This window comes from Ochotona princeps, chromosome 19 (assembly GCF_030435755.1).
Source record: "Ochotona princeps isolate mOchPri1 chromosome 19, mOchPri1.hap1, whole genome shotgun sequence".
NCBI lineage: Eukaryota > Metazoa > Chordata > Mammalia > Lagomorpha > Ochotonidae > Ochotona > Ochotona princeps.
The window spans coordinates 48,459,857-48,485,309 of record NC_080850.1 but is presented as its reverse complement, the minus strand read 5'-3'; the positions used below and the strand labels follow the sequence as shown (position 1 = coordinate 48,485,309).

Genomic DNA, 25,453 nt, shown 5'->3' with positions numbered 1-25,453 from the left:
ACTTCAAGAAATGTTACTTTTTAATGTAAAAGCATCCCCTTGCTGCTAGCAGTCCCTGACAATGTCATCGAGCAGTTCAGGCCTGCACTGCTGTAGCGCCCTGCTGAGCCTGTCCATCAGTGCCTCCAAGGCTTGACTCCCTTCTCACTTCCTGCCACTGGCCTTCATTGTCCCTGGCAACATGCAGGGTCAGTGGCTTGGCTTCCTGACTGGGGTCCCTCGTCTTACTCCCATCAGTAGGTTGTCAACAGGGCGGCACGTTTCTCTTCACCTGCTCCTTGGGTTCATTCTTCCATTTCTGAAACTCCTGCCATGTGTCCGTTGCTTCTCACTGCAGTGACCAAGTCGTCGGTGAGTCCTGAGCTGATGTCCTCTGCCCTGACCTTTAGCTGCTGCTCCTTCCTCATCTTCTTCCTTCTGCTTTCTGCTGCTGCTGCTTCTTTTTGGTATGCTCTCATTTACATATAGAATCTTCCCAAAAGATCAAACAGATAAAATAAAACTTATCAGGGTAGGAACTGAGGACAATATGGGCGCATGTAAGCGGATGGATATCGAGTAGCAAATGTGTCAGATGAACACCTGAGGCTCTAACGCGCATGTGAAGACCATGGGTAACAATGTATTGTCTTTGACTTATGCTGGATTATACATACTCCTGTCAGGATAGGGGATGGGAGGTACATACTCCTGTGAGGATGGGGGAATGGGAGGTACATCCTCCTGTGAGGATGGGGGATGGGAGGTATATACTCCTGTGAGGATGGGGGATGGGAGGTATATACTCCTGTGAGGATGGGGGATGGGAGGTACATCCTCCTGTGAGGATGGGGGATGGGAGGTACATACTCCTGTGAGGATGGGGGAATGGGAGGTACATCCTCCTGTGAGGATGGGGGATGGGAGGTATATACTCCTGTGAGGATGGGGGATGGGAGGTATATACTCCTGTGAGGATGGGGGATGGGAGGTATATACTCCTGTGAGGATGGGGAGTGGGAGGTACATATTCCTATCAGGATGAGGGAATGGGAGGTACATCCTCCTGTGAGGATGGGGGATGGGAGGTACATCCTCCTGTGAGGATGGGGAATGGGAGGTACATCCTCCTGTGAGGATGGCGAGTGGGAGGTACATCCTCCTGTGAGGATGGGGGATGGGAGGTACGTCCTCCTGTGAGGATGGGGGGATAGGAGGTACATCCTCCTGTGAGGATGGGGAGTGGGAGGTACATCCTCCTGTGAGGATGGGGAGTGGGAGGTACATCCTCCTGTGAGGATGGGGAGTGGGAGGTACATCCTCCTGTGAGGATGGGGAGTGGGAGGTACATCCTCCTGTGAGGATGGGGATGGGAGGTACATCCTCCTGTGAGGATGGGGGATCGGAGGTACATACTCCTGTGAGGATGGGGATGGGAGGTACATCCTCCTGTGAGGATGGGGGATGGGAGGTACATACTCCTGTGAGGATGGGGGATGGGAGGTACATCCTCCTGTGAGGATGGGGGATGGGAGGTACATACTCCTGTGAGGATGGGGGATGGGAGATACATACTCCGGTGAGGATGGGGGATGGGAGGTACATACTCCTGTGAGGATGGAGGACGGGAAGCAATGAAAGGTGTTGGCTTTGTTTATTTATCGTCCTACAGCAAGTATTGTGCTATACCTATATCTTATAACATCATGTTATGATATACTTGAATGCATGCAATAAAATGACTAATTCTGTTTTACAAAAGAGTAGTGGAGAGAACCCTGAACTCTGTGCCTAGCTTTGGTACTAACAAGCTACATGTGCCAGGAATCCACCATGGTGGGAGGGTTTGGGGAGGGGTGGGGAGAACCCAAGTACCTATGAAACTGTGTTACATAATACAATGTAATTAATGAATTAAAAATAATAATAATAAAAAAAGAAGAAAAAGCTACATGTACCTAAGCACAGGGCTTTCCTCTCTGCACTTCAGCTTGCTGATCTTTAAAGTGAAGATGGTCTTCCGTTGTCCTTTTGGAGTTGTAATATTCCAGAATGCCTACTCTTCCCAAAGAAAGGCAGCTGAGTGTGGAAGTAAGTAAAAATCGCTTCCCTGCTGACAGCCAGAGGCTCACCTCCCGAGGGCTCCTCCAATCTTCCCCATCCTCACGAAGGATCTGCCCCACCCTCATATAGGGTCTGTCTTGGGAGCCTGTGTATGTATAGCTTCTATATATATGTTTTAAGCTGGATTTCCTGGCTGATCTATCAGATTGCATGGCACTGCTAATTTTTTATACATTGTAAAGCATTTAAAACATAAAATAGAAGCATGACCTTGACCACCACACTGACGTGCTAATAACGGACACCCAGTTAATTTTGTTTCTATATTTAACTCTAAGCTTTCCGTTTGGGAAAAGCCATCTACCCATTGAGGCAATAACCCCTTGAGGGACGTGAGGCTGCTTGCTAACCTGTGGTGTGTGTCCAGGGGACGCCTTGGTGATGCACAGGGCTCCCCGTGCCTCGGCAAGCACCTGCTGTGCAGCTGTATCCCTGGGGAGCTTGGAGAGACACCCTACACAGCTATGCCAGGTTCTGTCCATGTATTCCCCTGAGACATGGAAAAGCCCCTCAGAGTTCTCACTGCTGCGTCCAGCGCTCCCTCACATATCTCTTGGGAGTCTTCTCAACTACCTATTCCTATTTCCCACTTCCTGTTGGCCTGGCTGGGCCTCGGTTCCAAAAGCATCCCCCATAAGGCTGTGCCCACTCCAGCCACTTGACTTAGCTACATCAAAGATGCGGGAGTGCTACAAAGAGCTCCTGGGACAGATGTTAACAGGCTTATTGGGAGTGCGGCAGCCTTTGAAATCCATGCACATGAGAGGTGCTGAGGAAATTCACACAAGACAAGTGTGAAAAAGCTGTGCGTGGGCATCATAGAGCGAGCTTTGGGGTGATCTCCAGGGAATGTAGCCGAAGCCATCACTCATGGAGGTGAGCATGAGTGGAAGTGAGCAGGAGAAAGACGGGGTATTGAGTGCTTCTGGGGGTTAGGGGTCCAGAGAAGGGGGCAGGGCAGAAGCAGCACACAGAGTGGGGAGGTGGTTGCTTAGGAGGTGGTGAGAGCCAGGAATGGAGAGAGTGTGAAGTGGTGGGGGAGGCAGTGACCGGGAGCTTCAGAGAACCAGGAGACCGTGTGAGCCTGGGGAGCAGAGTGACTTCAGAGTTGACTGGGAGGGACCTGGTGAGGCCCTGGAGTTGATTCATGCTGCCAGTGTTGCTGCCAAGTAACTGCCGCATGAGGAGAATGATTCTAAGATGAGCCCTTGAAGGCATCCCAAAGTCATTCACTGATGTTGGGCAAGGCTGGAGGCTTGGCACCACTGCCTTTGACTGAGGAGCAAGAGTCATCCAGGATTTCCCACGTTTTGCAAGTGCTCTGTGGAGCTGTGCCTGCTTGAAACACACGCTGCTAAGAAATAAGCTGTGGGGTAACACTGGCATAGCGGATAAAGCCACCACCCATATGGGCACCGCTTCAAGTCCTGGCCATTGCACATTCGATCCAGTCCCCTGATAACGACCTGGGAACACAGCAGAGGATGGCCCAAGTGCTTGGGCCCCTGGTGAGTGCGTGGGCAACCTGGAGGAAGCTTCTGGCTCTGGGCTTTGGGCCCCAACTGTTCCAGCCATTTAGGGAGTGAACCAACAGATGGAACACCTCTATCTCTGTTTCTCCTTTTTCTCTGTAACTCCACCTTTCACATAAGTTTTGAAACAGTAAAAAACAAGCCTGAAACAAAGGGACACCCTGGGATCTGCTTCAGTGCCAGCTTGGCCAAGGTCAAATATAGAAGTGTGTGTGTGTGTGTGTGTGTGTGTGTGTGAGAGAGAGAGAGAGAGAGAGAGAGAGAGAGAGAGAGAGAGAGAGAGAGAGTCAGGGATACTTCAGGATGTTCCTGGGACAACAGATTCAGAGACCAGTTTACTTGGGTGCAAAATGGTTTTGAAATCCACACATACATAATTTGTTCGCAATTGGCATTTTTTTTTTCGTGAGTTTTTAAGGAGCCTGTGAGTATACAGTTTTGAGCACTTTGGCACTAAAATTAATTTCTTTTTCCATTCCATTTTCCATGAACTTTTTGAATCGTTCTCATGCGTATGTAGGAGCAGTTCAGGAAACAGAGAAGTACAGTAACCAATTTCTTTGAGTTGCTGTGAATTCTCACTTGTATAAAATTGAGTAACGTACCTGAAATGCCAACCAGACAACCCTGCATTCCAAAGCCCATGTGCCTCTGCCACTGTCGGTGCTAGGGACGAGCCACAGAACAGGACACGTGATCAATTCTCACAGTGCTAGGGACGAGCCACAAGACACATGATGAATTCTCACAAGCCTTTCTAGTGGGAGAAGCACACTTCAGCACATAATAATTACAATTTCTTGGCTGTTACAGAAGCCAAGGGGGACATGACACAGAGTGAGTGGGTGCTGGTGCTGGTGACTAAAGAAAGATCTCTTGGAAAAGTCCTTATCTGCTTATTGTACTTGAAAGGCTGCTGCGGTTCTCCTTACAAATGCCCCAACAGCAGGACTGGGACAGGCCAGCTCCATGAGCCCTTACCTCGGTCCGGGTCTCCCACCTGGGTGGCAGGGACCCAAGAACTTGAGCTATCATCTGCTGCCTCCCAAGGGTGCACTGGCAGGAACCTAGATCAGAAACCAAGTAGCTGGGTCCTATGGAGTAGATATGTCTCTACTGGAAATCCAATCATTGGGTTAAATGGCTGTCTGGAAGGATCTTGAAGGGCACGAATCAAGAACATGGTGTCTGCAGTGCGGCACAAATGGTGAGGGTGTGGCTGTGATGGAGCATGTTTGCCATGAAAAGGAAACGGCTTGTACGATGATGCTGATGCCGAGAACCAGTTGGAGTTGTTAAGGAATCTGTGAGGTGACAGCCTTGAGTGCACAAGGAGAGATAGGGCGCATGCTGCACAGTGGCAAGGCCCTTGGGACTCAGTCCAAGTTTCTTAGCAAGCCATGGAAAATTTTTAAGCAATAAGGTGGTAAGATTGGATTTTCAGCCTTTTCTGTTGCACCTGCCTTCTGTGGAGTGAATGTGTCAGAAGGACAAGCTGGACCCACGAGGCTGCTGTGGAGGGGCTGGGCAGGAGGGGACCACCAGCAGAGCACATGGGAGGCTCAGGACAGAGGCACTGCTGGCTGAGAAGCAGTGCTGAGATTTAGATTTGATGGATGAGAACAAGGGACTCCTGTCATGGGCAACTGGTGTCATAAAGAGAGAGGGAATGCAGGAGCTCTTGTGGGAGAAGTTGAGTTGGTGTCTGAAGTCCCCGGATGGTAGGTGTTCAGGAGACATTCAAGCCATTCTCCTGTAATAATGTGCTGTGTGGGGATACGGCAAGAAGACACATGTGATCATTTAGGGAATACCTGTTAGCACCTGAGAACTTGACACACCCTACATCAGCATCAGGAACGCCTGGAGTCAGCCTCTCCTGGAACATTCGGGAGCTTTTTCATCCTGCATCCCAGAGGTGCTGGGCTCTGGGAGAGCTGAGTTCTGTGCCCCAGGCTGCTGGTTTGGAAGAAACCAAGTTGCTCTTGGTGGGTCTTCACAGTCCACAGGCTTTCTTAATCCAAGAATGTTTCTTTTCCACTCATGCCTCATTTTGAAATTTAACATGTAGAGCCCAGCATGAGTTCATAACTTCAGTCCAAGTAGATTTTTCTTTCTTGGACAAATGACCTGCATATGAAAAGTTTTTCTAACCTTCAGCTTTCCCTTAGTCATCAGACAGAAAACAAAGGCTGTGTGTCTGCAGGACAGTTTTGATAAAGCCACTCACTGGGAGTAAAAGCAGTCAGAGTCACTTTGTCCCAGCAGGAGACTCCTTATGTCTTCATTCTTCTAAAACAAAGGCTCTAACTTTGTTCTGTTGAACACAATGAATCAGCCTCAGGCTTGAGTAGCTTTGCCAGGACTTCTGGGAGCGGGCATCTCTAGAGGCCCAGCACACTGAGCTTGTAGTTTCACCTCCGGATCTTAGCTTTTGCTTTTCTTTCCATTCCTGATGCTCAGTTGTGTGGGTGAACACAAATCATCCAAATGTTATCTCCACCTTAAATCCTAATCCTGAGAACTGGCTGGAGTTCCGAGAGCCGTCATAGCTTAGTAACACCTGCTAACATGCCCCTGCATCTGCGAGGACTGACACTCAGGGCCTGTTCGGCGCCGTTCGCTTCACGTGTGTTAGATATGAGCCATCCTGGTGACGTCCGAGGCAGGCAGGTGCCGCTGTCACTTTACAGAAGGATTCAGCCATCTCTCCCCAACATGGGTGGAGCAGGAGTGAACTCTGGGTCTTCAAGCTGTGTAGCTTTTTCTGTTGCTCTGCTTCTCTGCTGGGTGGTTTATCAGAACCAGCTTACCGAAGGGAATAAGACGCACAGGCAGGCTCGTGAGCAGCAAGGCAAGCCCAGTTTGGCGAAAGCTCTTATATTCTTGGGTCAAGAGTTCCCTGTGCCACCGATTGGGGGCCTGTGTCAGCCCTTGGGGGCCTGTGTCAGCCTCCTGGTGGTGGTCCTTGTCAGCCCTTGGGGGCCTGTATTAGCCCTCCGTGGCAGCCTCTTTGACCCCTGAGCCCCCTGGCCATTGAGCTCTGGGGAGCCACACTGGTGGTTCTTTTCTGGTTCTTCCCCTCCCGGGCTCGGGGCGCCCTGACACAGCTTCCAGGCGTGTCTGGAGCTGATGTTGACTGCCCCCCGCCCCCATCTCACCACGTGCCAGAAGATTATAGTCTTGCCCACACAGGAAATGCTGGCTGCTATTCCAGTTTCTTTTAGGGCAAATTTCCACCTCAACATCTCTGTCACGTGACACAGTTGCATTTCCCCAGGTCCTGGCCGGAAGCAGCACACAGGGATAGAGAGTGGGAGGAGTTATAGGAGTGATAGACTGGTTCTGAGAGGCAGGTATGCCCACCTCACTGCCTTATGTTTCATGGGAAAGCTACAAAGACTTGGAGATTGGCAGACTGAACATGCAGGGCTGGATTCTGGGCTTGTCTTTAGAATACTGAGATCGGCAGTCTTGGGCCCGGCGAGGCAGTGGTCAGCTGGAGCAGGCCCGGGGCAGCTTCTATCATATCTAGCAGACGCTTCCAAGCTCTCAAACCTCTACCTGTCCATGTCGTCTTTTAGCCAGAGCACTTGACTGCGTTGTTCCATCCTGACCCCATGCATGTAGAGTTGACCCACCAATCACAACCTTCAGCCTATTAGCCAGCCCCATTGGGGACCAAGTTCTCAGTGGAAAGAAAGGAAGCTGAGAACACACTCCACCATTTCTCCCTCTCCCGGCACCCACAGTGAGGGCCTCTGAGGTCTTCTCTCAACCAGTTTTGAGAGCTAAGTGCAGCCCACTTAGCTGTGGTCCTCATGTTCTGTGCCCCGACACCTAGAACGGACCGGCTGCCTTGGATCTACTCCTCTCGAGCTCCCCGTCCCTGCAGCTGCTGGCTGCCATTCTTTTCTCTGCTTTCATGTGTCCGACGTTTTTAGATCGCACACACAAGTGAGACCAATCCGTGCTTGTTTTCTGTGTCTGGCTCATTTTACTAGGCGTCATGTCCTCCAGGCTCATCCACACTGTCTCAGTGACAGACTTCTACCTCTCCCTGCCATTTTAGAGCTGTTAGTAATTGATGGCGATTGCATGTTTGTTGTTTCTCCGTATCACATGATAGACAAGTTGCTTCTGTGTCATGGACATTGTGAATAATGTCTTGCTAGTGCTGGAGAAGAGCTGACACTAAGAAAACCACAGGTGTCACACACTGGTATGAAATCAGAGGCACTTGATCGTGTCTCGAGCATCCAAGCATCATCCCTGAATACACATGTCTGGTGTGCTGTTGGAAAGCAACGCTGGCACCTGTGCTGACTTCAGCAGGGAGGATGGCCAAGGGACTCAGGGTCAATTCTGAAGGTCATGGGCAGCTTTAAAGGGACTGCCAAGGGGAAGGTGGGTGAGAGGAACGTGGGAAAGGGGCAGCAGGTGGCATTAGCACAGGGGGCCATTGATGTCTCAGGTCTTGGACAGCTGGCTTAGCCAAAGAACCTCCTTGTCCACTCACTCCCACATAATCTAGGTTGACGTCTTCTAGGATGCAAATGAAGCTCTACTTGAAAAGCAGCAATTCAGACCAGGATCCAAAGCTAAAACAACCAGAAACTATTCCTCTCCAAGAAATAAAAGTGAAAATAAAGACAGATACATTTCTATAAAATATATCAGATTTCACTCATAAAGTTCTCATGATGAAAGTTTATGGTCTTTTCTATTCTTGGGTTTGGTTTTTATAGCCAAATTATAGAAGTTTTATGAACTTTTAATCCTTCCAACTTTACTTGATAGTGACACAAACCAGCTGTTGACTCAGATAGAAGCTAAAATCCTTCAGGGCACAAAATAGAAACTAGAAAATTTTGGCAATTATTTTTTTAATGACATCATTGGAACTGTGCTTTGCCAGTTCCCATAATCATGCAAGCAAGTGTGAACTGCGTGCTTAGGCTGGGAGCGGCTCACGTGGACCCTGGACCTCAGAGTGTCAGTGACTGGTGGGGGACATGTGGAGGGCCTTGTGCTGTGTGTCAGAGGCGGGGGTGGCTTTGGGATGTGGAGGGCAGAGTCCCTCCAGAAAGGCCACTTGATAGATCTCAGGTCACCAGCAGATATGAGCACCAAGAACCAAGCAGATTCTCAGAATCTAGAGACGACTGTGGCGAATCAAACTGCTAAGACAGAGCTTATAATACAGCCTGGGATTTGTGTTTGATTTTGGAGGCCGTTCTTTTTTGCAAATGCAAACATAATGTGAGGGTGCTTCAAAAAGTTCATGGAAATAAAAAGGTAACCTTGCTTTGGTGTATTTCGGATCTCTGCAGTTTTGCATATACCCTGGGCTTCCTGCAGATTCCTCCTGCCCCCGCCCGTCCCGTGGACTGGACTGTGGTGAAGATGCTGTCAAAACATCGTGCCATCCGCCAGTTGGTTCGAGGGTGGCGCTTGGGCCCGTTCGGCTATAAAGAGCAGTCGCCTTCAGGTTTCTTGCATTTCTGAGTTGTGTGAATCTGAATATGCACGAGTCTAGCCAGGCTTGACATGGGCTCTGTCTCCTACGGACTGGATTTTGTTGGTGAAATTCCGGAACAGTGGGTTGCTTGGCAAGACAGTGCTGTGTAACTGACTTCCTCCGTTTACACCTGTTACTGAGATGTGATAATTAAAATTTCCCCAGTTCTAATAAATATTAAAGCATGAAATGTATTTAGATACAAATGAATGCAAACCAGCTTGTGTCCTGATCCTTGCCTAATACAGGGGTGGCAGGGTGTGGAGGACACATACGGGGCTTCACGCTGTTCCCACTGGGGCTTGATGCAGCTGGGCACAGGGGCCAAGGGGTGCAGTTGGAGTGCAGAGAGAATGCCCATCTCTTTGGCTGGCATATGGACAATGACGAATGCCGGCATGCCAGGTAGTGGGAGGTCAAGGCATGTGAGTGTGTCCATGTGTCTTTATGCGTGTGAGAATGTCAGAGGTCAGCTGGTGTGAGGACAAGAGGCAGTCACCAGCCACCGTTGGAGCCTAAGCTGTCAGGTTGGTCAGAGAGGTCCACTGTGAATGGCAGGCATTCCTGTCGCGTACGATGTGAGGGTTTTAAGTCGCCTCTCAGGAACCAAGGTTGAAGGCCAGAGGGTGCTGGGGCAGAGCCTCACTGTGGGGGAAGGGGCCTGGGTGTGGATCGCTGCCAAAAAAAAAAAAAAAAAAAGCCAGCTTCCCTGAGACGGGAGCTTGGTTGATTGCAGGCGGAAAGCCAATGGAACCTGTGGGACCCAGGGCTGCCTGCCTGGGTGGAATTAAGCCCGTGGGTGATACGTGTGTGCATACAGGGCCCCCCTGGAGGAGCTGCCCTCATGACACGCATCACCTCACGTGAACACACTCGCGTCTGGGGTCATTCATGCCGACTCTTTGTTGATGTTCTGTGAACTGCTGGGACTCACTAGACCCCCCACCCCGAAGGAGGGACTGTGATGTCCTGCACAGCCTTCAGACATGGGTGCCTCTGCAGATGTGTAACGTGGAAAACAGGACGTGAGAGAGCAGACTCATGTTGGCTCCCGCAGGGACAGAAGTGCTGTCAGACTCACTGCAGGATTGGGCCGCTACACGTAACTCACCTTTGGGAATGTCTTTTCCCAGCATCTGTGGGTTCACTAACTTAAAGTGAACTTACTCCTAACGAAGTGCTCAGTAGTTAGATAAAGCATGACCTTTGCCTTAGCTGCAAACACACACATCCCCAGGGGAGACCTTGTGCATCCAGTGACCATTGGTGCAGCCACGGGAAATGGCTGGCAAGTCCCCCACTGCTGGAACTGTGGGCAGCCCTGGAGATGGTGCGGACCTGCCAGCTCCACTCTCCTTGGGGGTCTCGCCATCCGTGGGGTGCTCCTCTGACAAGAAGTGCTCAGACGAGTCTGGCCCTAGAGCTCTGCTCTCTGTCCCCCGACATGGCACCTGCCTGTGGGAGTATGTCCCTGCCTGTGGAGACCTACAACCTTTAAGATATGTGCTTCGGCCCAGGCTGGGTGTGGAGCGGTGTCTACTGTCATCCCTCGGGAGGCAGAGTGTGTGCTCCCACTGCTGTCGCAATCAAGGCACATCAGAATGTGCTGGTACAGTTAGTGGCTGCAGAAGGCCAGGTTGCTTTGCTTCACACTGTCTCTCAGGATCCATTTGATGACAGCAAATGTTAACAGTCCAACTGGGTACAAAGGGTCCTTGATCTCTGTGCCACATGAGGATTCTTACAAACGCTCACAGAGGGGCTGGCACCTGGACGGTGGTTCAGAGGTCACATCCTGCATCCGAGGGCCTGGGTGTGGTTCTGGCCCTGGGTCCTGACTCCAGGTTTCTACCAGTGCAGATGCTGGCAGGCAGGCTGGGAGGACTCAAACGCTGGGCCCTGCCACCCATGTGCAAGTCTAGGGTGGAGTTCCCAGCTCCCAGCTCCAGCCTAGACCTGTGCTGGCTATTGCAGGCGTGAGGAGTGAACTGGAGATTGGGAACATTCCATCTCTCCCTCTCTCTGCCACTCAAAACAGACATAGTTTTAAGGTCTTGGGAAAGTTGAATGAATAGTTAAGCTTATTTTGGTGCAAAAAAAAAGTTAGAACCTGTGCGCAGTTTTTCATAATGCACATTTTCTGTGATCTTTTTTGAAGATGCGTCAGTACATGAATTTCAAACATTTTTGTGCACCAAAATGAACTTAACCTTTCAATTCCATTTTCCATTAACTTGGTGAAGTGCCTTCATAAGTAATTATGAGAAATCTACTTTCTGCAGCTCACCTATACATTGAAACACTTTTTAATCATTGAATCATGAAATTAGTAAGATTTATAAACCATTTATCTGAAATCTCACAGGAAAAATACTGCATCCTCAGACGCCTTGGAATAGCTGAATGAGAGTCACTTAGGCCACTAGGAGAACTTCTCCCTCATCTGATAAATCAGAGATCGTCTCACCAATGAATTCATTGTCAATTGATACATTCATTTCTGCATCCAGTTTTATTTGAGGCAATTTTCATCAATTGTTAACAACTGTCTTGAGATACAATTCACATGCCATGAACCCGCCCATTTAAGGGACACAAATCAATAACTTTTAGTATTGTTTGCAGAGTTGTATCACCACCGCCACAATCCAATTATATTTTCAGTGTATTACAAACAGTTTATCTCTTACCAGGGATTCTGGTCTGCCGCTGACCTCACCCAAGCCCTGGCAGCCTCTGTGGGAACTGTGTGTGTCTGCAGCTTTGCCCCCAAAGGAACCATGTGCAACCCTGTCCTTTGGGCCCGGCTAGCTGTCCTGTGTTCTCAAGGTGCAGCCACACTGTGTGTCAGCACTTCATGAAGTCCCATGGTTGGGTGTCTGTTTCCATTCATCAGTCAATGGCATTTGAATGGTTCCTGCTTTGTGCATTTTGTTAAAGATGCTGCTGACACCGGGATACAGGTTTTTGTATAAGGATGCATTTTTGTGTTGTGATAGGAATGCATGTTCTCACTTCACCCACGTGCAAACTTATGTGTAAATTTGCTGGGTAACATGATGACTGTATGCACTGCCAGGCTGATCTGAGCTCAGATTTCATGTCTTTGCCAACACTTGTCATTTTCTCTGTTCATATGAGTATTACCATTCTATACATCTGAGTGGTTGTGAGCTGGTATCTAGTTATGATTTCGATTTGCATTTCCAGGTGGCTGGTAAGTTTTGTACATTTGTTTCCATGAACTTACTGTTCTTTTCGTATGTTCTTTGGACAAATGTCTATTTAGACTTTGCCTTTGTGTTACTAAGTTGTAAGAGGTTTTTATTTGCATACCTATCACGCAAATACTTCCCTTACTCTGGCAATGACCTTCATGTGTTTGATGGAGTCCTTTCTAGATTTTTTAATAGGTACATTTATTTGAAGGAAAGAGGGAGGGAGAGACACAGAAAGTTCTTCCGTCTACTGGTTCACTCCTCAAATGGCCACCACAGCCAGGACTGGCCGTCTGCAATCAGGACCCTGCACTCCATCCAGCTCTCCCACGTGGGCGTCAGAGGCCCAGGCAGCTGAGCTTCTTCCTATGCCATCCCTGAACCAGCACTCAGGTGGCATGCTGGCATCATAAGCATTGGCTTAACTCCCTGCGCCGCAGCACCAGCCCCTCGATGGAGGTCATTGACTTTGAAGTTTTCACTTTTGGGAGAGTATACTTTGTATTTTCTTTTAGTATTATATGAGAGATGCTGCCTAACCGAGGGTCACAGTCACGCATCTGTTTGCTTTGATGAGTCGTACAGATTTGTTCTTACATTTAGATCTTAGATCCATTTTGAGCCAGTGTTTTTGTTTACAACATAAAGAAGGGGTCCGAATTCATTTTTTGCATGTGGGCTTCCAGACTGGGTTATTTTGACACCCTTACCAAATGTCTATCAAGTATAAATGTAAAACTTTTTTTTTCTGGATTGTCTATCCTGTTTCATTGATCTGTGTATCGGCCCTCATGCTCAATACCACAGTGTTTGGATCACAGTCTCTTTGTAGTAAGTTCCATCCAGTAAGTGTGCATCCTTCAGCTTTGTTCTGTTTGAAGGCTGCTTTGTTTGTTCTGGGTCTACTTCATGTCCATATGAATTTTAGGATCATCTTACCGATTTAATGCCAGCTAGGACATTTGATAGGCATGTGCCAGATTGTGTAGATTATTCTCATTTTAACAAGATAAAGTTTGCCTTGTGCAAATGGGCTATTCCTTTGCTTACGTGTCTATTTTTGAACTTCTTTCAGCAATGCTTCTTTTCATTTCAGAGAATATGTTTTGCACTCTGTTGGTATACTTCAAATTATTCTTTTTGATGTTATTGTACATGGGATGAGTTTTAATTTCATTTTTAGCTTTTAGATTAATTTCATTGCTACTGCATGGAAATATGCTTACTGGGCTTTGGGACCTAGAAGCCTGATACAAGTGTTTATTAGACAAAATAATGTTTTAGTGTATTCTTTAGGATTTTCTGCATACATGATAATATCATGTGAATGGACATAATTTGATTCCTTCTCTTCTGTCCTGCCCCTCTCTTTTTTCTTGCCTTATTGCACTGACTGGACCTACAATACTATGTTTAATTGAAGTGAGGAAATAGATCTGATTTCTGATTTAAGGGGAAAGCATTTAGCCTTTTATCATTAAGTCTGATGTTAGAAGCAGATTTCTCATAGATGCTTTTCATCAGGCTGGGAAAATTTGGTTCTCCGGCTTGGCTCTTGCTGCTTCTTGAGCCTGCTTGTGACAAGAGCTTTTGGAATTCTGTCAAACATCTCGGCCACGTCTGTTGGAGATGCTCGTGTGCATTTGTACAGCACCAGTCGGCTCTCTGGTCTGAAACTAACTGTTCACGCGTATAATTAACGGGCTCGGAATGCTATGTCATGTTTTTACATTAATATTCAGATTTATTCTGTTGATGATCTTTGGATCTACTTTCATAAATGATATCCATGTGTTTTCCTGAAGTTTTTTCCATTTTGGTATTTAAATACAGTTAGGAACTGTGTCTTCCTCTGTGTTTTTGGAAGGGTTTGTCAAAAATCACTCTTGCTAATTATTTAAATATACTGTGGACTCACCAGTCAAGTGATTTGGATGGGATCATTTCATCAGAGGAAGTTCCAAATTACTAATCCAATCACTTCATCGATATAGGCCTGCGTTTTCCATTTAATTTAAGCCAGTTTTGCTCGCTTATTTCATGCAAGTCAATCTGGTCACACCATTGTCTTAACAGAAATAGTTTCATTTCTGCGAGGTCAGTAGTGATGTCCTCTAGTTATTTGTAGACTTTGTCATTTTTTTCTCTTTGTCTTCTTGGTAACAGATATTCTGTCTCCTGATTTACTCCCCAAATGGCCACAGTGCCAGAGCTGGAAGCTAGGAGCTTCTTCTGTGTCTCCCATGTGGGGGCAGGGATTCAAGGTCATTCTGCTTTGCTTTCCCAGGCCATTAGCAGGAAACTGGCTTGGAAATGAAGCAGCTGGGACTAGAACTGGAACTCGTAAGGCATCCTGGCACTGCAGGCGAATTAGCCTGCTCCTCCACAGTGCTGGTCCTTATTCAATCAATGTCTAGCCCAGTCTTTGATTTTTCCCCTTGCTTTATTTTGCTCTTCTGTTTTCAGTTTCTTCAGGTGAGAACCTAGCTTGCTGGTTTAACATATTCCATTTTTTTCTCCAATCAGGCATTCATAATCATGAATTTCTCTCTAAGCCCTGCTTTTAATACACATGATACATTTTGGCATGTTATTGTTTTTATTGATCTCTGTGTTTTCTAGTTCCTGCTGTAGTTTTGTGTATGACTCAGTCTAGGAGCATGTTTTATTTCTAGCCATTTTTGAGTGTCCCAACATTCCCTGTGGTTTTGATTCCTGATTTCATTCCACAGGGCCAGATAGCACATCTGGTATTACTTTGGTCCTTTTAATTGCATTGAAACTTATCTCACGGTCAAGGACGTGGCACACCCTGGAGAAAGTTCCTGTGTCCTCTGCCGTGGTTGGGCAGGGTGTTCTGCAACGCACACAGGGTCCCTGGCTGACAGCTTAATGCTGCATCTTGGTTGACCTTCCAGTTGCCCATCCTGCAGAGTGGGGCTGTGGTGTCTAGCTGTCCCAGCACTCTGCCAGTTTGACTTCATTTACATTGTTGTCCATGGTTCGGACACAGATGTATTTTAATGGCCGTGCTTCTGTGAGTGATGTCGTTATAAAATTGCCTTCTCCACCTCCGTTACCTTTTTGCTTCTGCAGTCTAGTTTTGCTGATTCTTGCAGAATCAGTTCAGCTCTCTTATGATTGTTGTCTGCCTGGTATGTACTTTTCCATATTGTAACTTCGACCTTTGAATCTTTGTATCTGCAGTTTGTATCTATGTCTGGAAGGTTGGGTTTTTACACAATTCTGTGTGACAATTCTGCCTTTTCTTTGTTTAGTGTACTCACGTTTATTGCTGTTATTGGTGTGGGTTGGTTTGTGTCTTAATTTACCTTTTCTCACGCTCTTCGTTCTTTACCCTTTCCTCGAGTTAATTTTAATGGAGCATTTTAACCGTTGACTCACTTTTCATTTTTGTGTGTGTGTGCTTTTTCTTAGTGATTTCTCTACAATTTACGTGATCAGAATTTACTTCTGATACAGATCACTCGGTGTCAATGAAATATAGAAATCTTTCTAAATAGATACCATTCACCTCCCCTTCTGATGCTGTTACTGTTGTGTATATATATGAAGAAGATTCTAAAAATTCGTGGAAAATGCACACTTAGAAAAAAGCTATACCTGGCTTCCAAAAATATTTGCCACCAAAATAAAATGCATTTTAGTTTTACATCCACAGACTTTTTAAAGTGTTCTCAGTGTGTGAATATGGCAAGCCTTACACTATATTATCATGAAGACTTTAACCTAATTCTTTATAAAGGCGTTAAGGATAAAGGAGAGTGAGTACGTGTTAGGGAAGTCTGGCATACGAGCTTTCCGTGCCATTCCTCGTGTCACAGCTCTGCTTCTTTCGCCTTTGCTGGTGGCTCTGTATTACAGAGTAATGGCCATGCATTGTGCGATGAACCTTCCTCAAACATCATTTAAAAGAAAGAAAATAACAAAAGTCTGCTTTTGCAAAGCGGCTGCCTGCTTTGCTTTCTGGCATCCTGGTTTTCCGTGTGGTACAAATCGCCACCTAGGTTACTGCTTGCCATCTAAAGACTGCTTCAGGATTTCTCGGAAGGAAGCCTATGAGTCACAAATTATCTTTGTTTTTGTTTTCTCTGGAAAAATATTTGTCTTTTTAAAAAATTATTTACCTGGGAGTCAGGAAGACAGAACAATAAAGCTCTTCAGTCGATGCTGGGTCAACCTGAGGTCAGGAACCCAATTCAGGTTTCCTGCATGAGTGATAGGTCCTTCCTTGTCACCAGGGTGGGTGGCAGCAGGAAGCTGGGATCGGGGGCCAGGCTGGAACTGACCTCATCCCGGACTCCAGCCACCAGGCCAGATGCTGTCCCCTTGTCTCCAAAATTGATGCTTTTCCAAGTGTGACATTCTAGGATGGCAGGCTTTGTTCTTTCAGCACCTTGGCTAGCTCAGCTCACCGCCCTCAGGTTGCCACTGTGGACAGGTGAGCAGCAGGTCTAACTGGGGCTGCCTTGCCTAAGATGCCTGAAGGTCTAACTGGGGCTGCCTTGCCTAAGAAGCCTGCTTGTCTTGCAAGTTGCAGGATTTTTCCTACTTTGCTTTGACTCTCACATTCTGACTGGGACATGACCTCTGTGGCTTGTGTATGCATATCCTGGTAGGAGCTGGCTGAACTTTGTGGATGTGTATATTTGGGATTTTCATCACTCTTGGAATGTGTTCAGCCATTATTTGCTCGCATGCTTTCTCCCCTCCCCTCCCCCCTGCTTTTCATCCTGTCTCAAGGATGTGCTGCACCTCATGGCGTCCCGTTTCTCGGAGGCTCTAGTTCTCTCGGTTCCTTGGCATGTGCACTCTCCACCTTCAAGTTCACTGATTTCTCTCCTGACAGCTCCAGTCCAGGAAGATTCCCCCTGGGGAGTCCCTCACGGGGAATGCCAGCATTTCGCTGTGGCTCTTTTTCATGTTTTCTGAGAGTTAATCGGTATTTTCTGTTGGTGTCCTCTTCCTCACACCCCTCCCTCTGACCAGCTTCTGAGGAATGTTCAGGGCTGGGCACCGGGATTCTGTCAAAACACGGAGTTGGATTGCTGCGCCCACCTGCTTCACGCCGAGTGCTGTGAGCATGGACAGCAGCCAGGAGCCGCTGCTGCATCCTTGTTGCTGGGACCTGTCAGTGAGGAGGCCACTCGGATGGAGCCGGCCTGCAGGGAGGACATCCATCCCTCTGGATCACGCACCGCCTGTTCTCAGGTGCATGAGGCAGGACGTCCAGGGCTGAGAGTGGCGAGGAAGTGCCCTCAGCAGCTGAATCACAGCCTTCAGAGCAGGGCAGCAGCCTGGGGAACGGAACACCCTGTGGCAGAAAGTGGGCTTTTTCTGCATCCTTGCCCAGCACAGACCTGCCGTGTCTGCTTTTCGTACCATGGTCTCTGAAGTATGCTATGTTATTCTTTATTTATCTATTTTTCTTTACTTTTGACAGTCTTTTAGTTGATTAGGGTACAAAGGGTCAAGGGCTACAGGTAAGTGGCAAAGATTATTGTTTCTACATTATTGCTTTTTTCTCCCCGTATCTGGGGTAAAGGGGGAGATAAAAGGGGAAGCCCCACCCAGCCTCCCACTCATCCCAGGTCCCCGATGTGGGGCATGCTCCGAGGGTCCTGCTCAAGTGGTTTTGATAGTTCGGCAGTTCTGAATTGCTGCCAGTCTTGCCATTCCAAGCACGATGAAACTGCTGCAGAATCTGCTGATTGACTTAGTCCAACATTAGAGTCTGTCTGCCCGCATTTTCACTGCCAACGTGGCTGGGGTAGTTGATTGATTTGTTCTGTCCTCTGTTGTGGTGCCAGGTGTCCTCTGCAGGTTCCGATGGACTGCCATATCTTCCATGTGCAGCTGGCTATTTCTCCACTGCTCCGTCTGAGCCTCCAAGGAGGCTCGGTTCTGATACTTGCACTCCATGGTCAGACCATGGAACCTGCACTTTTCTTCACGGTTGGGGTTCTGAGTCCAGCAGTTTGGTTAGGGATATCCCCAAAGAAACTTTGTCTGAGGTGATCCTAGACCAGATTCAAGTGTGTACTTGCCAGTACAGGGCCCGGCACAGTCCGTTGCCCCCAATTAGCTGGTGGTTACAATTGCTGGATCAGTTCTGTTTCCAGCCCATTCCACACAAAACAATGGGTGTTGCAGTCCAGCCTGATTCTGCCCAGCACATGGAATTATTGCACATTAATAATTAAAACAGTGGACCCAAAGTGCCAATGGATGGATAGCCATAAAATGAAATAGCAATAACATTGAATCAAAGTCAGTTTTTAAAAAAACCCAGCTTACTAGATAAATATGCATCTGCAGACTGCAGCACTGGGTCAGTGCTCAGAGCATCTTCAGCTGAGGGTGCTGTGCTGGGCTTCACATAGTAGGGCCTCCCTCTACCCTTTCTGCCCGTCAGCACCTGCTCCGTCCCTGTAGTGAGGTGGCGTTAGGAGGTGGGGAGCCACACACAGTCATAGAAAGGAAAGAGAGACTTCAAGGACTGACATGGGGTCCTGGCTGTGCTGAGCCTGTCCAGCAACAGGGCAGGCAAAGGGACGGGAGAGACCCAGAGGACTGACGAGTAGCCCACGGGGTAGACCCTCCTTCCCATGTTCTGACCCCGTGTCCAGGGAGGAGGAACATGGAAGGTGAAAACCTTCCTAGGCAGGTGCACAGCAGGGACAGGCCCATCCACACCTGGTCTGTGTCTCACCAGCCACTCTGCTCAGAACCAACAGGAAGATCAGATACCCAAGTAGGACAGACTCCTGGCCACGACCGCCCTTCCTGTCCACTTCTGGATGAGGGGGCAGAGTAGCCAGGTGGTTCCCCTGCTGAGGAGGAAAGCGGGTGGCATGAGAGTCAGGTGCACCACAGACCGGGGACTGTCTGAGGTCCTGCCAGCCACGTCACCTTGTGTGGACAAGCTCTTTACCTGCAAGGCGGACGTGAGAACCAACCAGCCTTCTGCTGCCTGCCATGGAGTGCCTGGGAGATGCTAAACAACATGGGGGGGGGGGGGCTTTGAAATGACATCACCCTCCACGTCCTGTCTTTCACCTGTAAGATCCGGGTGAGTGTTCCAGGTGCCAAGGGATATTTGTTCACACAACCCACAAATTTAAAAAGACATCTTAGGCTCAGCAATTTCAACCTGCTCACCCAACTACTTCACACAAGTTCATTTCTCCTGACAAAATGAGAATGACTTCCACTTAGTCAGTGTTGCATGACTGCCAGGGAACACCTGAGGAGTAGACGCTGCAGGAGGTGTGCTGAGCCCCACGTGTGCACGCTCCAGGGCAGAGCCCAGGTCTGGCGAGGGAAGGCATGGCAGTGGCAGGAGTGGGCATTCGGAGAGTGCTCATGTCCTCTGCCAGCCAGGACCTTCAGTACATACCCCAGGGACCTGAGGTGCCCACCGCCTCCATGGGGCCACCAATAGACAAGCCTTTAATCTACAGACCTGGTGGGGACCGTCGACCTGCACAGCACAGTGTGAGCGAGAGTCTGGGGTGGGGTATATGGGAGGATCTAAGGGGGAAGGCTGTGTGTGTAGGCAGAAGGTGTGTGTGTGTGTTAAGGGAAGCTGTGTACGTGAGAGTCTGAGAGGATGTGTGTATGTGTGGAGGGCGTGTGAGCTTGCTGGGGAGGTTTTGTGGGTTATGGGCACGGGCGTATGTGTGCGAAGATGTGCATATGTGGGTGCAGGATGTATGTATGTGTGTTACAGGGTGTGTGAAGGTGTTGGGGGAGGCTGTGTGAGTGGGAAGGTGTGTGACGTGGGGGGAGAGGCTGTGAGCAGAAGGTGTGTGTATTTGCATCAGGGTGTAAGGGTGTGTGCATGTTGGGAGGCTGTGTGTGTATTGAGGATTGTGTGGGAAGATGGGTATGTGGGGAGAGGTCATGTATATGGGTGAATAGTGTGTGGGGGGGATGGAGAAGAGGTGTGTGTTGCGGGGGAGGGTATATGTGAGTGGAGGGTTGTGTTACAGGGTGGGTGTGGTATGGTGTTTGTATTTGAGAGGAGGCGGTGTGTGAGTGGAAGGGGTGTGTGTGGGTGTGTGGGTAGAAGGTATCGGGGTATGTATGTGGGAGAGTATGTGTGGGTGGAGGCTGTGTGTGTTACAAGCTATGCCTGTGTTCACAAGCTTCAAACATCGCAATTGTGGCAAAGCAACTGTTGCGTGCCGTAAAGACGTACTTTTTACACCCGTCACGCTGCTGGACATGTTGAATGGATTCAGTGTGGAAAGCAATCTGTGGGTGAGTATGACCTCTGGTGTTAATCCAGGGGAATTTTAGCATTTATAGCCCTTGATGGAAAAAAAACGAACAATTGCCTGAACCTTACCGCTGGCCCATGTTTGCGTCCTCACATCTCCTCTGTGACATGAATGGGTAAGGCAGGACCAAGTGGAAGAAGACTGTGTTGCTGTAACTGCTTAATCTTGCCTGCTGCCTGTGATTTGAGTCCTACCCAGGAAAGCAGCAGAACAAAGCTGTGGTGTTCCTGTTCTTAAGGTCCACACGGGAACTGTCAGTTTCCCTCCATCCTAACTGGCTGGTGCAGGTTGCCCCAGTCACTGAAGTTAGGATGCTGTGCACCAGGAGTTGGAGCAGTGCTGTGGGCCTGCACCTGCCGATTTCCATTGTGCTATTGAGCCGTCGGGGGCTCCCAGCACAGACGTGTCCAGCAAGGAGGCTCTGAGTGCCTGTGGTCCATGGGTTCCTTTAGGGAAAAGGAACCCACTCTGACTGACTTGCTCTCCTTCTGTTCCTGAGCTCTCCCCACAATATCGGCTGAAGTGCCACTGGCCACGTTCTTCTGGGTCTTGCGTGACCCTTCCTCCTCCTGCACCTGCTCTGAGGAGGAGGGGACACGGACTCGGTGCCCCGTGCATGTGGGGGACCCCCCCTACCAATACTATAGGGAGGCACTGAGGGACTTCTGGCAAGAGAAGCCAGACTCCTCCCATTATGGCTGGAACCCTTGGTTTGAAGTCTGCAATCTGCTGTTGGGAAGTTGGTTTGGCACAAGAGATTCATCTGCTGTTTTTCCTAATGACATTTTAGGAACTCAGAGACTTGCATCCAACTAAATGCTGATAACAACTGTTGTGGTATTTGAGAGTGCATAATCTCCGCCGGCATTTATGTAACTCCTTTTAAAATGTTTAGATTTGTAAGGAGGAACCAGCATCCTTTCCTAAGCAGGTACAGGGAGCTGTAGAATCTGTTGAGAGCAGTGCTAATGCGTGTTGCACGGATTTTGTGCTGGAATTGAATGTCCTTTTAAAAGATTTATTTGAAAGACATATGACAGAGAGGGCATGTAGGAGGGAGGGAGTCTTTGCTGGCTCGCTCCCCTGGTCTGGGCCTTTCTGCCCTGCTTTCCCAGGCCCCTTAACAAGGAGTGGGGCAGCTGGGACTTGAATGATGCTGTGCAGTGGGCGATCAGGCACAGTGCTGGGCCCTGCGTTTTTTCCCTGAACAGAGTAACTTGATTCTGGGAGCTTTGGTTGTAATTCACTTTCACAGTTCTGTCCCATCAGCTGCTTGAGGTCTGCCCCCACCCCATTCTCCACCTAGCATGACTTATGTAAACCCAGGGGCAGCTGTGGAGCTCAGAGCACTGTTTTCCCCTGGCCACGGGCTGTGGCACACAAACCACCTTCCCTTTTCTCCTCCTGGGCCTGTGGCTTCTACGTTCCTCCCCCCCCAAAAAGAAATCCTAAAATCACTTCACTGCATGCACTGACAACTCCCACCAGGGCACTCTCTTCCGGCCCCCTCCCGGGCAGGCAGGCAGTCGCCAGGTGCGGTTAGGGCAGCCGCCAGGTATTGTATGGAGAAACTGGATCCCGCTGAGGCTCCCGTTTGCCTAATGAGGAAGATCTGCTTTCAGGGTGAGATCTCTAATTATCTCCATTTCTATTACAAAAATGGCCACTTCAACCCACAGTTTACAATGCAAACCTGGCCAGTTATCAGTTCTGAGACAGGGAATTCAATGAAAAAATAGCAAATGTGGCGACCCTCCCCGCGCGCCATCACATCACACACACACACACACCCCAGGCCTCGGTTTCTGCCGCTTTAGGGGGCGGTGCATACTTAAACTGCTCTCCCGCTAATCCAGCCAGTCCGCGGCCTGTCCCGGGCGGCGCCCCCTCGGCCGGGCAGGCGCCCCCTCGGCCGGGCAGGCGCTTGCCGTGCGCACTGGTGACCCGCATTTGCTGTGTGTCCGCTGCAGGTGAGGAGGAGGAGGACGAGGAGCCCACGAGGAGCGCGCGGCCCGCCGCCCGAGCAGCCCCCAGACCCTCGAGGCAGCCTGCAGTCCACGGCAGGAGCAGCCCCCGCGGACCCACCCTCTCCGGCCGCCGGGGGCGCTGAGCGCGGAGCCGGGACGCGGCGGCTGGGGGCGCCAGCCCCTCATGTTCCGCAGAAGGCGCGCATGTGAGCGGGCGGTGGCGGGGAAAGCCCTCCGCCCCCGCCGGGGGGACCCGGGAAGCCCGCGCCGGCCCCGCCCGCGGACGCAGGGGATCCCCTCCCCCGGCCCCGCCCGGGCGCGCGCGCTTAACCCTTCCCGCGCCTCGGCGCGCCGGGCCCGAGCGCGGCGCAGTGGCCGGCGGCTCGCGGATGCCGGAGCGCAACGCCGCCACGCAGGCCCGGAGGCGGCCCGCTCGCGGCGGGACAAGCCCGGAGGGGGCGAGCGTGGGGCGAGGGGGCGGCTGCTTCGCCACCCTGCGGAGCGTACGGACGCGGACGCGGGCTAGGCGCCGCATCGTCCCCGCCGATCCCGTCCATGGCCCGGCTGGCCAGATGCGCTGCAGTGCGGGGCGCAGGTGACCAGGGCAGCGCGCCCGGCTTTGGGCCGAGGGCGGCGGCCTTCGCGCGCCTCTCCACTCGGTTGCCCCCGCAGCACGGCCTCGGCGCGCGGGGGCTCCCGGCGCCAGGCAGGGCCCCGTGCGCTCCGGCGCAGCAGGTGGGTCCCGGCGCGCTGGCGGCCTGGCGCGGGCCGGGCGTGCGCCCCGGGCCTTCCCGGGGCAGACCCCTCCCCAGCTGCCCGCCCGCCACCGCCGCGCGCCGCCAGCTCGGTCTCGGTCCCCGCAGGTGATGTCATGCCCATTGTTTTGGTGCGCCCAGCCAATCGGACTCGCCGCCTGGATTCTACCGGAGCCGGCATGGGCCCTTCCTCGCACCAGCGGCAGGAGTCCCCGCTCCCGACCATAACGCATTGCGCAGGGTGCACCACCGCCTGGTCTCCCTGCAGCTTTAACAGCCCTGACATGGAAACCCCATTGCAGTTCCAGCGCGGCTTCTTCCCCGAGCAGCCGCCGCCGCCGCCGCGCTCCGCGCACCTGCACTGCCAGCAGCCGCCACCGAGCCAGGACAAGCCGTGCGCGCCCTACGCGCCGCTCCCGCACCACCACCCGCACCTGGCGCACCCGCCGCCCGGCAGCGGCGGCAGCAGTCCGTGCCTCCGGCGCAACAGCTGCGCCTCCTCGGGGCCCGCGGCGGCCGCGGGGGCGGGGGATAACCTGTCCCTGCTGCTCCGCGGCTCCTCTCCCGGCGCCCTGCGGACCCGCACCTCCTCGCCGCTGTCGGGCTCTTCGTGCTGCTGCTGCTGCTCGTCGCGTCGGGGCAGCCAGCTCAACGTGAGCGAGCTGACGCCGTCCAGCCATGCCAGTGCGCGCCGGCAGCAGCCCGCGCCGCAGCCCGCGCCCGCCGCGCAGTCCCCCCAGTGCCTCCGCCTGCAGCCCGCTGCCAGCCCCACGGGCAGCCTGGGCAGCCTGGGCTCGGGGCCGCCGCTGCTCGCGCACCACCACCACCACCACCACCACCCCCCGCAGCACGCGCACCCCCCGCCCCAGGCGCGCCGCGAGAGCAACCCCTTCACCGAAATAGCCATGAGCAGCTGCAGGTACAACGGGGGCGTCATGCGGCCGCTCAGCAACTTGAGCGCGTCCCGCCGGAACCTGCATGAGATGGACTCGGAGGCGCAGCCGCTGCAGCCCCCGGCGCCCGGCGGCGGTGCGTCCTCCCCGTCTGCCGCGGCCGCCGCCTCGTCGCCGGCGCCCGAGATCGTGGTCTCCAAGCCGGAGCACAACAACTCCAACAACCTGGCTCTCTACGGGGCAGGCGGTGGTGGCAGCACGCATGGCAGCAGCGGCGGCGCCAAGCCCAGCAAGAAAAAGAACCAGAACATCGGCTACAAGCTGGGCCACCGGCGCGCCCTGTTCGAGAAGCGCAAACGGCTCAGCGACTACGCGCTCATCTTCGGCATGTTCGGCATCGTGGTCATGGTCATCGAGACCGAGCTGTCGTGGGGCGCCTACGACAAGGTACGCTCAGGGGCGCGGACGGGATGCACCTGTCCCGGGGTCCTGAGGCTCCGAGGGGCGTTGCCGGCCGGCCAGCTCCACCGGCGAGGGCACCAAAGTTCGCCAGGGCGGTGCTAGTGCCCGGTGCGCTCAGGCAGTCGTGTGGGGACCTCCAGCCGTAGTGGTCTTGGAAGCCGGAGGTCCGGTGGCCGCCTGCGACTCTGAGGAACTTCCTCACCGCGGGTTCCTCGAGTCCTGGAGGGCGCAGACTCGGCAGCCCAGCCTGGTTCCTCCCGTGTCCTGCACGCCACCTGGCTTTGCTCTGTGGCCGAGAGGTCCGAGGGGGTCTCAGAACACTCACGTCCCCTTGTGGGACTTTGATCTGCCCGCAGGGCCCTCCCCTCCCCTGACTCTGCGGGCGGTTGGAAGTGCTCCTCGCTAAAAGTGCTTGTGTCTGACTGTTGCAGGCGTCGCTGTACTCCTTAGCTCTGAAATGCCTTATCAGCCTCTCCACTGTCATCCTGCTCGGTCTGATCATCGTGTACCACGCCAGGGAAATACAGGTAACGGGGTTGCTGGGAGACCAGGGCTGCCGCCTGCGCCCCGGGCGCTCCGGGTTGTCCTTGCCCGAGGTTGCAGGAAGCAGAGTGGAGTTCTGGGCCTCGCACCTGACCGGCTCCTCCAAGAAGTGGAGATTAGAGCCAGGTGGTGCTGTTCCGACACATGCAGTGG

The 25,453-nt window shown here is 51.5% G+C and overlaps 1 protein-coding gene across 3 annotated transcripts in view; it reads left to right on the top strand.

Moving 5' to 3' along the window:
- Positions 1-25,453, top strand: part of KCNN2 (potassium calcium-activated channel subfamily N member 2) — a 185,652-nt gene that overhangs the window by 74,014 nt on the left and 86,185 nt on the right. For 2 of the 3 annotated variants that reach the window (XM_058677574.1, XM_058677573.1), the window contains exons 2-4: positions 22,651-22,853; positions 23,511-24,742; positions 25,189-25,284. In XM_058677574.1, coding sequence (XP_058533557.1) covers positions 22,832-22,853; positions 23,511-24,742; positions 25,189-25,284 — 1,350 coding nt within the window. In that variant the 5' untranslated portion in view covers positions 22,651-22,831. Of the gene's footprint in view, positions 1-22,650; positions 22,854-23,166; positions 23,383-23,510; positions 24,743-25,188; positions 25,285-25,453 lie in introns of those variants that run through there. The other variant, XM_058677575.1, reaches the window with a different exon arrangement.